Source organism: Erpetoichthys calabaricus, chromosome 13, assembly GCF_900747795.2.
Source record: "Erpetoichthys calabaricus chromosome 13, fErpCal1.3, whole genome shotgun sequence".
NCBI classification, from domain to species: domain Eukaryota; kingdom Metazoa; phylum Chordata; class Cladistia; order Polypteriformes; family Polypteridae; genus Erpetoichthys; species Erpetoichthys calabaricus.
Window position 1 is genome coordinate 48370394 of NC_041406.2, and position 16315 is coordinate 48386708.

Genomic DNA, 16315 nt, shown 5'->3' on the forward strand with positions numbered 1-16315 from the left:
CCATCACTGCTGTGCTGGAAGCAATAAATTAATCAGCGAGCTGCTACATCCAGTTTTTGTATGGTGTGGGTGTACATACATAAAACATACCATGTATTTGCCAACATAAAAAAGGTAATTTTCAGCAATGAAGTTTACTGCACTCATATTACAATAAGAACACTTGGCAAGAATGAAGCTGCTTATGTCAACCCTAAGCAGTGACATTCCATTAACACACAAGTCATCTGTGATGTCAAAACTGTCTGTACTAACAGTTTCTCATGTGTCCTGTATTGTACATTGTTACAGCAATCATGTCACTACATGTGCCAGGTAATAGCAGCCACCCGCTCAGACGCTGGCTCCTTATGCCTTTCTCTGATCCCCAGAATGCAGAAGAGAGACGCTATAATGCTGCACTTGATCTTGTGCTCAGTTGTGGAGTACAGCCAGATACAGCCAGAATGTAGGTGATGAGGTCTCAGTGCATCAGGAGGGAGGCTACACTATTAGCCAATGAAAATCTATAGCATCATGGCTGCATATGTATGAGTTTGATTAGCATGCTCCATATATGGCTGTTTCAAGGCGGAGTTTGAAGAATGTTCAGCCTCAATGTTGAGCTACATTGTTTGTATGAAAATGTGCTATATAAATAAATGTTGTTGTACACACATTTACAAGATGAATTTGACTTATAAAGGTAAATTGAATAGAAATGTGCATATGTCAGGTTTTATAAATGGGATTTTTTGGCATACGCTTATATTTATGTTTAAAGTTTTATAAACAAGGCTGGTAACTATCAGGCTACAACAAGTTATACGGTGGAAGGGGATTACTTTTGTAATTGTACAGAGCAGCAGAGCTCAGAGCTTATACTGTGTGACAGATTGTGGTCCTCTCAACCCCTTGAACCCTCAGACCACTCTTCAGACACCAGGTAAAAGTCCAATTATTATTTATTTGGACACTAATAAAGTGCACAAAGCACCTACACTCCACAATAGTCATAAACAATAACGATAATCAATAATCAATAAACAATCCTCCACTCCCAGACGCGTTGCCACCCTTCCACCCAGCTCAGCTCGACGTCTGGGATTTCCCACAGTCCTTTTATAGTCCTTGATTTTTATCTGACCCGGAAGTGTTCCTAGTCATGTGGACAGAGAGGACGAAACACTTCCGGGTCAGATAAAAATCCTTTCTTCTTCACCCCGGAAGCACATCATTCCTTCTGTCCAAATGACTTGGTTGTACTTCTGGGGCGTAGGGCAAATAATCCTTGTTCCTCCCTGCAGCGTCCCCTAGCAGCCCCCACGGCATCCAGCAGGGTTGAGGATAAAAACTGTATTGGCTGGGATGATTGTGTGTGTTTGTTTTAAAGCTAATATTTTTCATTTTTTCTCAAAATAGTATATCTTTTATTTGTCATTTGCTCTGTTGTCCCAAGGATCCACCATCCATTGGGCCTACTGCACCATGAAGCCTGTGTCTCAATATGCATGGTATGTAGATTAAGTGTATTGTCTCATGCCAAGTAAGGATAAGATGAGTGGGGTGTCAAAAATGCGCCTTGTTTCATATAGGATTATTTAAAGCACCAGCAGTGGTTTCTTCCTTCTTCCTCCTTTTATACTTTTGGAGATTTATCCAATGTGTTTTGTTTTATATTTTGCTGTGGTTCAGTTTTTTTTTGTTTTGCTTTGTTTTGTTCTCTTTGATGACTAGTCCATTGACATGAAACAAATTAACTGGTGATATAAGGAGCATAATAAACTATTTGTTGGTAAGGATAGTTGCCTGAGGCATGGTACAAATATTAAAATAATACTGGAAAAGATTGCTTATCACAGCATTGCTTATTTTTTGAGATCTTGTATTTAGTGGTATGAATAAAACTATGATGAAGTATTTACTGAAGCTTAAGGTCTAGAAGTGAATTTGGTGACAAATTGGTAACAAGAACAAATAAGAGTTCAGAAGCATAAGGTGTGAAGGTGTGTGCCCAGTGAGAAGTAATGAAGAATGTCTGGTTAAGAGCAACGGGAGTTGCAATTAGAGAAAGGACTGCCAAAACACAAGAACACATGGTGCAATGCTGAGGTTGAGGGGGCAAATGAGGAAAACATGACATGCTAAAAGAAAGTGCAGAAAATCAAAGCAGAATGGTGTCCTGGAATAGTGGTAGTAAAAGTAGGGCTATCCTGAGTCCATAAGTAGTTCTGGGATTAGCTGGAATGGAAGCAACTTTTAAGCCAACTCACAAGGGAAATCAGAAATCCTGTAATACTTTGAGTTAAGGAATGAGTGGGAGAATGGGCTCACTGTCAAGTGTTTCTCAGATCCCAAAGGTTTGAAACAGAAATCACAGTCTTGCGACAAGCGGGCATCTAATAATCAAGTGAGTGTTCATTAAAGAAGCAAACCTGAAAGAATAGTTGTGGTATAAGCAAGGGTTAAATGAACAAGTGAGTTTTTGTTTAAAAGAGCTGAGAAGAAATTGTAGTCTTGAATGCATGTTTACAAACTGCAAATTCTTAAACAAAATCATTTATTTTTAATTCTTTTTGAAGAAAGCATTTCGTTTATTTTTTGCTAAGGTCCAGACAAACTTAAATGCAACCCCAGCTCATATAGTACATATGCCACATGTGATACATCACCAATTGACACATTGCAATGAGGAAGCGTACAGCTCATTTATGGATTCAACTGTCACAACGGGTATCCTAGGCTGACTCAATTCACTCTCTTGTAAGTTAGTGACAGAGATTTGGCGCTGCTTGTATATCGGCCTTTGTAGTATATACTGTAGGTCAGTCAGTCAGTCATTGTCCAACCCGCTATATCCTAACACAGGGTCACGGGGGTCTGCTGGAGTCAATACCAGCCAACACAGGGTGCAAGGCAGGAACAAATCCCAAGCAGGGTGCCAGCCCACCGCAGGGATACTGTAGGTTGTATAGTTAATAAGCTCGTTGCATTTACTTTGAGTTCAGACCTTGGCAGAAGCATTTTTTACTTTTTTGTTAATATACAGTAATTAATAATGTGTTAATGGTGTATTCAAGAGAAAAGAAATGTAGAGATTGAAATTGATGGGTCCATCTCTAAAGGCAACAAAGCCTGTTTTCTGAGAGGGAAGAAAATTAGAAGGAAACAAAATGTCAAGCAGAATCCATCACACAGCTCCCCATGAGTACAATCTTGAGCAACTCATCAGAAATTGAAATTGCTAAACTACAAATTGGGAACCTCTTCCCAGCAAGTGTTGTTCAGAGATCATAATGCAGTATGGACTGGTATTTCCCACATAGTTACAGAACCAATGCAAATAGGTAGAGTGAGGAATTTGCAATGATTAAACATCATAGAAAGAAGCTTAAATTGCTAGATTGAATGCTGTTAAGAGAGGATGAAGGGACAAGTTCAGTGAGCCAAGGTTCAGTGCAGTTCTGGTGTTTTCTGTAGAGCTGTAGAGTTTTGTTCACACCCAGCTGTTGGAAGTACGTACACACATTTTATGCACTTTGTCCTTGAGACCTGCAGTAAACTTGTCTACATCTACTGTCCATCCAAGAGTGATATTTAAGTAGAGAAGGGTGTATTCGGCATAAATGAAGAACATGAGGTCATGATGGTTAAAGAATTGCTCCAATGTCAGTATGTAGACAGTGGGAAAAAAAATGTTAAACAAGCATGGAAAAATGAGGGATGTCACAGATGAAAAACGTCGAGCAACATGAATTTGACACCGAAGAAAGCCAAAATCAGAGAGGAGCAACTAGTTCAGTTTAATTTGTTAGGCTCTATATAAGGGTGTTGTGGTTAATAATGTCAAAAGCTCCATTGAGATTAAGAAGGGCATATTTATTGGGTGCCAATATATAGTTTCTAATGTATTGACAAAATGTTTAAAAGATCCATCTATTTAATGACTACTGTGTTTCATACAGTACATCAGCCCCTTTAAATGGTGGGTTCTATACAAAATCACACATATCTTCAGTATGATATATGTTAATAAAATACTGCATATTGAATTTATTATTACACCAATTTTTGGCAGAGTCTATTCAAACGTACAATATATGGACAAAGTTATTGTGACACCTGACCATTACACCAACTGGGACTTTAATGACATTGCATTCAAATACATAGACTTTAATATTGAGTTGGTGCCCCCTTTGCAGCTATAACTGCTTCCACTCTTCTTTGAAGGCTTTCCACAAGATTTTGGAGTGGTTCTGTGGGAATTTGTGCCCATTCATTCTGTAGATCATTTATGAGGTTGGGCACTGATGTTGGACAAGAAGGCTTGACTCACAATCTCCATTCCAGTTCATCCCAAAGGCATTCGATGGAGTTGAGGTCAGGGCTCTGTGCAGGCCAGTCAGGTTGTTCAACACCAAACTCCTCCAACTTTGTCTTTATGGACCTTGCTTTGTGCACTGGGGCACAGTCATACTGGAATAGAAAAGGGACTTCCCTAAACAAATTTGGAAGTATAGTGTTGTCCAAAATGTCTTGGTATGCTGAAGTATTAAGATTGCCCTTCCCTGGAAGTAAGGGGCCTAGCCCAAACCCTGAAAAACAGCCCCAAACAATTATCCTTTCTCCACCAAACTTCACAGCTGGCAGAATGCAGTCAGGCAGGTAACATTCTCCCAGCATCCACCAAACCCAGACTCACCCATCTGACTGCCAGATAGAGAAGTGTGATATGTCACTCCACAGAACACGTTTCCAATTCTCCACAGTTCAGTGGTGGTGTGCTTTAAACCACTCCATCCAACACTTGGAACTGGACTTGGTGATGTGAGGCTTGCATGCAACTGCTCGGCCATTGAAACCCATTCCACGTAGCACCTGCCACATTGTTTTTGAACTTACATTAATGCTAATAGAAGTTTGGATCTCTTCAGATATAGAATCACCTTAGCAATTGTTGACCCCACTCTGTGACTTTACGTGGTCTTCTGCTTTGTGGCGGAGTTGCTGCTGTTCCTAAATGCTTTTACTTTCCATAAGATCGCTTACAGTTGACTGTGGAATATCCAGGAAGGATGAAATTTCAAAAACCGTCTTATTGCAAAGTTGGAATTCTATCAAAATGCCACAGTTGAAGTCACCGAGCTCTTTAGAATGACCCATTTTATTTCACAAATGCTTGTAAAACGAGACTGCATGGCTAGGTGCTTGCTTTTATACACATGTGGCAATGGGTCTGATTCAAACACTGGAAATCAATAATTAATAGGTGTGTCCCAATACTTTTGTCCGTATAGTGTACTTGGCAAAGTAATTCACATTAAAACAGAAGATATTAACATTACTGTATAATCCATAACATAATGCTCTAGTACATTGGCTTTTAGGCCCCATGGCCTGAGGTTTTTTTCGCCAATCACTTTTACGCTAAGTGTGCCATCCTTACATTTAGGTGGTTTAATCTGACCTATAAATACTGTACCCAAATGCTGATGGTTAGCAATGAGCAGTGCTAACACAGGCACAAACAACACCAAATGCTAAATTAATTACTCCATTATGGTTTTCACTTGTCTGCTAATTTGTTAGAAATGTTACTTAATGACCAGACAAGTGAAAATGGCACTGCAGTAATTGCTCCCTTTTAGTATTCAGTGTTATCAGCATTTAGATACAATTAAGGAAGCAAACCCTATCGAAGAAGGAAAGCTAAACAGAAAATAGTAAAGCAAACTTTGCAATGTTGGCAAAAATATAAATATCCCAGAATTTCTTAGAATAAGAGAATTAAAAATAACAGCTCACTAACATCTGCATTAAAATATGAATGGCACACTGATTATGAAATTGGTTGAAGTAAAAACCTGCAGCCACAAGGGTCCCCCAGGACTGAACTTGGGAACTGCTGCTCTAGTCTATTATTATACATAAAATGAAGCTAAAATGAATTGCCTTAAGAGCTTTTCATTCACTCAGTACATCTTACTTTCCTTTACAATTCAAAGTAGTAACTATTCACTTTAATTAAGGACAGCACAGTAGCCATTTAGCTGAGTTATATGTTATCCCTGCTTGTATGCCCTGCAACTGAGAAAATGGATTGGCACATAGTGATGGGGGAACTTCATAAAACTTGATCAGTGTTATTCAGATCATTTCAGTTTGATTAGTCACTAAAAACATCACGTTCTTGCACTCAGCGGAGAACTACACTGTTTGGTGGTTTACATCTTAAACTCAGTTTTATTTGGAAGTCACTTCTTGCTGTGGTTGCTTGTTCCTGCTCTTATACTGCCAGGGCAGTGTAAATTTTACTTTGCTGAGGAAATCAAAAAAAGTAATTTCTAAACAGGATTGAGTCAATACACTTAAATCATTCAGTGATTTTTCTCAATTGTGTTGAAGCAGCAGCATTATGATAAACAGACTAAGGCGCAAACTGATCTCAATTAGATGCTTCATTCTTGGCTGCCTTTTTGATTTCCTCCTCATTGTTAAATGGCATTTCCAATTGACTGACTCCTGTACACTAAAGCTAAGACAGCAATTAGCATCTTTCTAAGTTTATTAAAGCAGTAAGCTTTGCACTGCTGGGAATTCCCAAAAATTTTAGACAGATAGCTGTGGCAAGCCATCAATGGAAATGCCATGCTCCTTCGACAGCAAGAGCGGGCATCTAATTAACAGATGGCTTGGAAGAGAAACAACTGTGGCCCTGAAGGAATTGAATTTTAGACACCTGGTGTGTATTTCCAACCGTTCAGGTTTATGCCTCTTCTCTTCTCTTCCAGAATGAAGAAAACAAAGAAAATAAAGAAAAAAAGAATTCTACAATGCCTACATGTACGCCAGGCCCATCTGGGCCTCCTGGACCCCAGGTACACAGTGTTTATAAATTAGTTTCATTTGCCATTAAATTATATCTTTATTTAACCCACCCAATACTAATTCTTTTGCTTTTCCTAGTAGTAGCAGTTTTACTTTTGTATCATAGATAAGTTATATTAAGAGATGGATCAAAATGTAGAAAAATCTTTTTTGTGTGTTATCTGTATTATAATTATATTGCTTTAAGTTTCCTCCCACAATCCAAAGACATGCAAGTTAGGTGCACTGGTGATCCTAAATTGTCCCTAGTGTGTGCGTGGTGTGTGTGTGTGTGTGCGTGTGTGTGCCCTGCGGTGGGCTGGCGCCCTGCCCAGGGTTTGTTTCCTGCCTTGCACCCTATGATGGCTGGGATTGGCTCCAGCAGACCCCCGTGACCCTGTAGTTAGGATTTAGCGGGTTGGATTATGGATGGATGGATGGATGGATGGATAGTTTTCATGAAGCCTTACTTGGGGGGCCCTTAATAATATTTTTGATTTGTATTTCCAATACACAATACACATTAAAAACCCCAGACAAACTTTCCATAAATCAATACAAGAAAAATTATAAAAAGGAAACCTCTCAGAGCATACCAGCAGTGTGTGGTTCCAAAAGATGAGACATTTGCCATCCCTCCAATCTGGAGTGAGTCCAGAATTCTGAAAGTAGGTGGACTTTCGAAATAAGGGTAATTTAAATTTCTTCATAATAGTATTGTGACTCAAGTGAATTGTTCTGTGTAACACAACTCAGTGATTTCTTGTTATACTTTGCAACAAACTGTATCACTTCTAAAATGTTGCCTTTGTTTCAATCATCATCACCACTTTACTAACTGCTACAAAGCAGTATGTCCTGTTAGGTGCCAAACAACTTAATATTCAGAACTACTTTTAGATGTTCCAGATTTTTCCTAATGAATAAAACAATCACGCCATCACAGCTCATCTGGTTAAGAACAGTCCCATAGCCATGGCTTTTACATTCTTGATTGCTTTGATGCCCTCTTATTTAGATAGATAGATAGATAGATAGATAGATAGATAGATAGATAGATAGATAGATAGATAGATAGATAGATAGATAGATAGATAGATAGATACTTTATTAATCCCAATGGGAAATTCACATTTATCGAGGTTGATTAAGGTTGTTACATCCTTGGTGCCTCTCACAGGTGTGCTAGGGTGCACTGAATATCAGCAGCCCTCTGTAGTAAACATTCTCTCAAGCATTGGGTCACTAAAACAACTCTGTATCTTACAGCAGAAAATATTTTTTGATATACTGTGTTCTAAGAAATAAACTGCTTCTATTACTTGGCTGAAAACTATCAGGACTTCCCATTCTTTGCAGCACTCAGAAATTGGGTTATTCATTGTCAGCAAATCACCGGACGGGCTTGTACTTTATTTTAACTAAAGGAATTCTGCATTGTGAGGCAAAGGCATGTGCTTGTATCCAGTGGTTGAAGTAGAAAAAAATGTGTGGTGGCACTCTACACAGTGGTGTAGAGGTTCAGCCTCTCAGAGATTTCAGCTAAATAGTAAAATAATTTGCTCTTCTTTTTCCAAAGATAGAGAGCTATAGGCATGTAACATAATGAAAGAGAGATATGAATATGAATGTGTGCAATTCTTCTAAACTATATAAATAATAGGAAAAATATAGACTTCCACATGTTGGAATATGCTCAAATTCTAGTTATTAAAAGGACATATGTCTGCATCTTCGGTGTATGTGTTGTAGAATAAAATCCTAAACCAATAATACCCAAAGCCAGGAAATCATACAGTGTCCAAAACCTTCTGGTTCCAGTTTTAGACTTTTATTAAAAGATAATTAACAGCCATGCTCTGTCCCCAGAGTGAGCCACTCTCCCTGGGCTTTGAGTCAGTTTAATGCATAGCTTAACACAGAAAATGTACTTTGACATTCCTGCTTATGCTAATAGAGAACATCGAATGGCATTTTGCCACCTTTGTCCAGTAACTTTCTGTCAAGCCCACTTTCCATTAGGTTATGTCCATCCATGCTCATTATTCGTTATGCTAATAGCCAACACCTTCTGGCATTTTGCCATCTTTGTCCAGTAACTTATTTGTAATAATATTGTTGTTATCTTTAGCTGCATCAACAGGCTCTTTACTTACTACAGGTGCTGAAGGGGAGGCACTCTCTTTCTGATGCTGCAATCTGCTAGTATGTGTTTCTGTGTATTTCCACTCACTTTGATTTTGTAATGGTGCTTTTTCTTATTTTTATTCACTAGTTGCCCTTTTGTGACCAAACTAACATTATTAGGAGACACCCTATTTGGCCCCAGCAGGTTAGGAGAATAGCACGAAAAACTCAATAATGAAACGTGAGCCAAACACAGTCTGCGAAACAGACTGCATCCTGGGTCATGATATTTAGTGACAACTACAGTACAGATCTTAGAGATAATGGGAGGGCAAAATCATGTTTGTATTAAATAAAAAAAGAAGATGTTGTAGAGTGTATAATGTCAGCTGGTGAGTACACTATGAAAAATTAGAAGTACCCTCCACTTCTAGTGCTGCTTGTACCATGATGGAGTGGTGATGATGGAGTTTCTTCAGGTTGTATCCTTATTTATTAAAATGGTTAGTTGGCTATAACACATCTGGGCATACAGTAGATCTGTTTTGTTAGCTAATATTATCTGAGTTGAGAAAAAATAAGAGCTGGAATAGGTCAAATGATGTGTGCAGTAAACATTGCTGTGCCAGTAGCCTAAGCTATCATATCAAAGTGTTCCAAATTAAGTTAAATGAAAAAATACTTTTGAAAGGTACAATACATATATGTATGACTTATGTTTCAATTTCAGTTTTAATATTTTTGTCCTCTTAAGGCACCAATAATAAAATTCTCTCAGCTCTGACTGGGTGGGCCAGCTATCCCTCTGGATGGACCAATGTCACCTTGGGCCTAATATGGCCAGGCACCTGCTGTTGACTATCCTGCACTACAGTTTGAAAATTGGTAAAAGGGAGGAAACATCTCAGCCTGTCAAGTTCACTTGGTTAGCTTAGCTGACAGCTTAATTTTTGCAGTATCTCATCTGGGCAGTATTTTTTTCCAACTCCATGACTTTGTTCTAGATTACCACAACCCTTTGTGTGACCTGGTGCTTCCTAGATTCTGCTTTGAATACAATGTTCCTTATATCTGTACTTATGTCCGTTAACAAGCTACTCATTTTTTTAACTGAAAGAATTCTGTTGGGTCAGCTTTATCAATGCCTTTGAGAATTCTGAAGATCCATGTACCATTCTCTGCTCAAAACTAAATTAAATATGTGAGCATATTTCATTCTCCTAAAGCACTTAATAATTCCATTGCTGCAGCCAACTAACCTCTAGAGGCATTGGATGAACTACATTACTGTGAGTACTCTGTGTCTTTCAAAGAATAAGAAAAAGATCATAGGGAATGGATTCAAATTGTTTGTTTTATTTTCCCATTGATCCATATTATATTAAGGTATATTGAATGCTTTTTTATTTTTAAAATTTTTATTTTCCTAATCCATAGGGCCCTCAAGGAATTCCAGGGTTAATGGGACCAAAAGGGGAGAAGGTAAGTTTTAAAAGATTTTTTTTTTAATCTGGGACAAATTGGGAATGTCTGTTTTTGGTTTACAAAAATATCAGTGTGAAAGTGGCACAGTGTGACAGCAAGATGTACATAATACAATAATATAATACAAGAAAGATAACCAAGCACACCTAGCATGATAAATACATAATACTTAAGCTATTACCACAACTTTTTAAATTGCTCTTTGGCTACATGTTCTACCAGCCTTTCTATAGTAAATCTAAAATCAGTGTGGTGCTGAGGATTAGAACTTTGGGGGATGTGACCAGACTGACTCCCTTAGGACTGAAACTATTGACATGGCGAGTAATTCTTAATTTGAATAACCTGCAACATTTCCCAAGAGATGTTTATCCAGATGAGTGTGGTCATTTATTGATCTGCATGCTTGTTTATTTGTCCAAGAAATGAATGTGTCCTGTGAGGAGTGCAGCTTCAGTTTTGCAGTTCTCTCTTCTGTGTGGACAATGCATTGCATCTAGTACTTTGGATGGCAGGGAGATGCAGTAACAAATCAAACTGTTATGGAGAAATTAAGGATGCTTTCAGTAACTGCCTTACAACACTGGACCAGAACTAATTGGTTTCAAAATAATATCCTGAAGAAAGGAAAAAAAATATGTTTAATTAGTGATTTGATTTGACAAACTGAAATTATTCCACTGTCAAAAGAACCATAAAATGTATAATTAGGGTTGCAAGGGAGAATAAGGTGTTGATTTTGACAACCATTTCAACCATTTTTGCTCAGTTGTGTATTGTTGAAGTCACATTAACAGAGCAGCCAGTTCATCTTTGTCTATTTTGGCTTTTTGACCCATTCTTACATCATCTGCAAACATCTGTTTCCCCGAAGGACAGTTTTTTTGCACTAAAAGGGAAAAAATGAAGATGAACTGCATCCCTGAAAAGGACCCAAGTTTCAAATTGATGTTTGCTTAATTACATTCTTTAGCATCTTTTCCTCAGAAAGCCAAAAGTATACCTCCATTGTTTAAGTTCTTCTGGATATGAGTTTACTACAGCATGGCACAATTCCGACTTAGAGTAATTTGGTTTATTTCAAGGCAAGCTCCACAAACCATTTCTTGGAAGAAGTATACAAGGAGTCTAAATGCTATGTGATGGAGTAGTAGTCGGCCATGTTCAGAGTTATAAAGATATTTTGGCAAGATAAAGGAACTAAATAGAATCACAAAGAGAATCACTGGCTGAATTGGAAAATTAGGACTTTAAACAATTCACTAACACAGAGGTTAATGACACTTGAATGCAATTATTAAGGCAAAAAATTCTGTACTATTTACAGACGTAAGTAATTGTAGATACCTTAAAAAAGAAGACAGTATGTCTGCTTTGAGCTATGATAGCTGTTAATGGAAAACCTGCCACGTCCAGAGCCATTTCTTTGAATAATACCAAATGTTAAACCTTACCACTGGCAGACACTCACTGAAAATGTTACATATTTTAATGCAATATAGTTAACTACTTATGAGATCTTGACAATGTTATAAGTAAAATATATCTCAGTTCAGTCTTTAGTTCACTGCTGCATGTTTTGAACATTACATGTCTCTCTTATATGTTTCTTGAGTGTTCTAATACAAGAACTATTAAGTGTATGATCTTAGCCTCATTTGGGGAGGCAAGATTTGGGAACGTTTGGAGAAGAGGGAAGCTGAGAATGTTCAGAAGAGTAGTTTTATCCAGGGCTATAGCTCCTGATCTCAGGCGTCTAGCCTTAATCAATAAGAGCTCTGATGCAATGATCAGTAATGAAGTCATACAATTCGTGATAAAGCTAAAATTAACATAAATCTTTGTATTTTAATCTAATATCAAAACGTTTTTTGTAGAAGGCAGAAACAGTATAATTCAGATCAATCAGTACACTTTGTACACTGAAATGTTAAATATTTTAATCACAAATTTGGGAGAAAAAAGTGATCTTACATCTCAAATCCTTAAAGTCCAAAGTAAGGAACTGCTTTGTAAGAAAATTAATTATTCTAACTATGGAAAGAAAACCAGAAATGTGGGAATTTTAATTCACAAAACAATTCCATTTGTGGCCTCTAGCACAGTGTCCAGTTTGGTCATGGTAAATCTATACAAATATAAATAAATTCTGGTGAAATATATATATATATATATATATATATATATATATATATATATATATATATATATATATATGGTTGAAATAGTTTACTGTCAAATAATGCAAAGAGTACGCGACACATGTTTCGCCCTAATTCTGGGCTCATCAGGCATTCACACTCACTGCACCCCCTCTCGGGAATCGAACCTCGGACGTCAGCGGCAAAGCCTCTTATGTTGCGCCACGGCGTGTGGTTCATTTATTTGACAGTATGTAGATCGGGGTAATTACATTCATGGCATTCGTAGTCTGAATCACAATCTGATTGTATGGGTGGTTTCCTACCAGGTAACGCTTGTGGTTGGTCAGTAAATCGGCTAACATCTGCCACGGTGCCCTCTTTCAGTTGCGAGAAGCAGATCATAGAATGGTTAAATGTCTGAGGTTCGATTCCCAAGAGGGGGTGCAGTGTATATATATACAGTGGAACCTCAGGTAATGACCATAATTCGTTACAAAACTCTGGTCGTAACCGGATTTGGTCGTGACCCGAAGTAATTTCCCCCATAGGATTGTATGTAAATACAATTAATCCATTCCAGACCGTACGAACTGTATGTAAATATATTTTTTTAAAGATTTTTAAGCACAAAAATAGTTAATTATACCATAGAATGCACAGCGTAATAGTAAACTAAATGTAAAAACATTGAATAACACTGAGAAAATCTTGAACAGAGAAAAGTAACATTGCAAGAATTCACGCTATAGCCTTACGAACTGCTCGCTGTAAACATTTTTTTTTTTAGTGAGTTTTAAGCACAGGGAAAAACATGAACATTTGAAAAATCTGTAATTTAATAAACAACCAAGAAAAGTAACATTGCAACAATGCACGCTACGAACCGATCACTGTAAAAGAAGTGAAGTGGAGGTTAAAATCCAATAGAAAAAAGTCTTCATTAAATACAACGAGGTTAAAACAATGCTCGAATCAGTCTCTTTAAAACAAGCCCGGTGCATTCTTTAACTGCCTTCTCTGCCTTACGCGGCCAGCCTGCTCGCTCTCTCTCTCTCTCTCTTGCTCTCTCTCTCTCTCTCTTGCTCTCTCTCTCTCTTGCTTGCTGCACAAGGAATGCACAGGGAGAAACTGAACACGTGCGGAAATCATCATCACGTTCGAACCGGAAGGGAAACTGGCTTGTTTTTCACCCAAGTGTGTGGTCGTGAGCAGATGCAAAAGTTTGGCGAACTTTTTGGTCGTAACCCAATTTGTACGTGGTCTGAGACATTCATGACCCGAGGTTCCACTATATATATATATATATATATATATATATATATATATATATATATATATATATATATATATATATATATATATATATGGATGGTATTGAGTTTATGCTTTAGGTACTTGCATCAATTCGCAGTATGGAGGCTTATAAGGACTTTAATTTTGCATTAAATTCAGCATTATATGCAATTATATATAATATTGTGTGTGTGTGTGTGTGTGTTCGTGTGTTCCCTTGATAAAATTCACACATGCACAAACCCAGTATTAGCAATCGCATACTGCCTCAAAAATTATCTTTGTGTAGAAGACTCATTTGGAAATTATATTTTTGAACAAAACAGAATTTGTGCTCTGACTAACAGCTTTGGTAAATAAATGTAAAAAGATAAGTTTCTACTAGGAAATTTAAAATTTCAAGATAGGTCTGGACATGATGAGGTCTACTTGAAAGAATGTAATTAAATGTATGGTCTGCAACAGACCTCAAGCCAAAACAAAGATCAGTTCTATGCCTATATGGCCCACGAGGAAACAAGAAGGTTTTGCTTCCCAGGATATTAAGCTTTCCTTTGCTTAGGAGGAGTAATACCATTGTCTGATAAAACAGGAAATTAATCAGAAAAAGAGAAACCATAGTGTGCTCTGAGTTGAAGATCTGATTTAAGTGTATGCAAAATGATAGGCTACTGCGGCAAAGTGGTACCCCATCCTGGACTTTTTCAGTGCCTACCCTGTGCCAAACACTACTGGACTATGTATGCACTGGCTTCCCTTGGTCCTAAATTGGATTAAGTGGGTTTGGAAATGTAATGTTATGTCATTTTTAAAAGTGTGAATGTAAGTATGAACTCACATATGCCACATTATATCACAGTAGGCTTCCATAATTTTCATAAACACATTAAGGAGCAGCATTTCTAAAACTTGACTTACTTGAAGCTGGGGAATTACTATATAAAGCAATGAAAAAATGCATTTGTATCTGAAAAATGTAGTTAACCTCCTGCTACTGTTACACTCCTGTAAACGAGCAAGTAAGAATTTAATTTGTCTTTCTCTGTGCTATACACACACACGACAGCTCCTTTGAACCTGAAGCTGTATAAAGTTAAGCGTGTACAATATTTATTTTTCAGGGAGAAATTGGCAGGCCTGGATCAAAGGTGAGTACATTGATTGTATCTTCTTTTTCAAAGATAAAACTGAATAAAGTTTTAGTTCTTAACACCATTTTCTCACTGGCATTACAGGTGCTTTTCCTTTAAGTTCCTCTCAGATTTTCACAGTTTGTTTAATTTGATACCTAGGGGGATACACATGTCTACAATGCTTAGCCAAGTCTAGGCATCTTGTCATTTCTTTAAGTTTAACAAAAATCACTAGGTGGCCCTGCTGTCATTGTCTTCATATAAATAAAGAGTTAGGGAAATACATTTCCTATAATTCACATTGGAAGAGAAGCAAAACTGGTGACAAACTATTAAAGCTTATTGATGGTAACTGTTATTAATTTGTTTTTATGTCACCAGCAGATGCTGCTTTAGGAGATTTCTTTTTCATATATAGCATTTTAAGAATTTTCTCTCATTAATGTTTTACTTTACATGTGTGTCCTCCTGCATTTTAACTTTGTCAAGTCATTTTATGTCACCAAAACCCTCTGGATGGATTCCTTGAGAGATACACAACTAAAGACCTGAGGGCAAACTAGAACACATTAGACAGATTATCATCTCGGCCCTGAGAGTATCTGGATGTTCCAAAAAGATTTAACGGAAGTGGCTAGGAATAGGGAGGCCTGGTCAGTCCAACTCTGCTATTGCTACCACAACCCTTGCCATAAAATGCAGAATGACAATGGTGATGATTATGCAAGCAAACCAGGCCTACATGGATGGGGTTGAATTTATAAAATCCACAAAGGCAGCTTCCAACCAGAAATCAAATTCTGGTCGCTGAAGCTGTAAGGCAAAAGCTAAACCCCCATGTAACTCTGAGTTGTAATTCTACTTTCTTTAATCCAAGTTTAAAGCTGCTCATTCTCTTTGAGGGGTAGCGGGAGATATGGCCTATCTCAGGAGCACTAGGTGCAGTTCTAACCAGAGAGTAGACTTGAGACCTGCTTTGTTAATTAAAGAACTGGTTGTTATTTCTGCCCGATGTTGTTAGGTTCCTTCATGTCAGACTGTCACCCAAGGTGAACTAGTAAAGCTCAGTCTGATGTATTAAATCTTGGGGGAAGCAGGGACTCTTACAGTTCAGCCTGTATCCTGTGTCTTGTGGTGTCGTCTGCCTAATTCTCCTTCCTACATTCACAGTATCATAAATCACTTCATTTCCATTAATACTACAAGGTCACACTGCATTTTACAGCCCGTCATTTAATTAGAGATACCACAACTGCAGGACTTGGTAAAGCGTACTGATTTTAT

The 16315-nt window shown here is 37.6% G+C and overlaps 1 protein-coding gene across 1 annotated transcript in view; it reads left to right on the forward strand.

The window, feature by feature from the left end:
- colq (collagen-like tail subunit (single strand of homotrimer) of asymmetric acetylcholinesterase) overlaps positions 1-16315 on the forward strand; it is a 79306-nt gene that overhangs the window by 15799 nt on the left and 47192 nt on the right. Inside the window, exons 3-5 of the mRNA XM_028818212.2 lie at positions 6774-6860; positions 10414-10458; positions 15020-15046. Coding sequence (XP_028674045.1) covers positions 6774-6860; positions 10414-10458; positions 15020-15046 — 159 coding nt within the window. The remainder of the gene's footprint in view (positions 1-6773; positions 6861-10413; positions 10459-15019; positions 15047-16315) is intronic.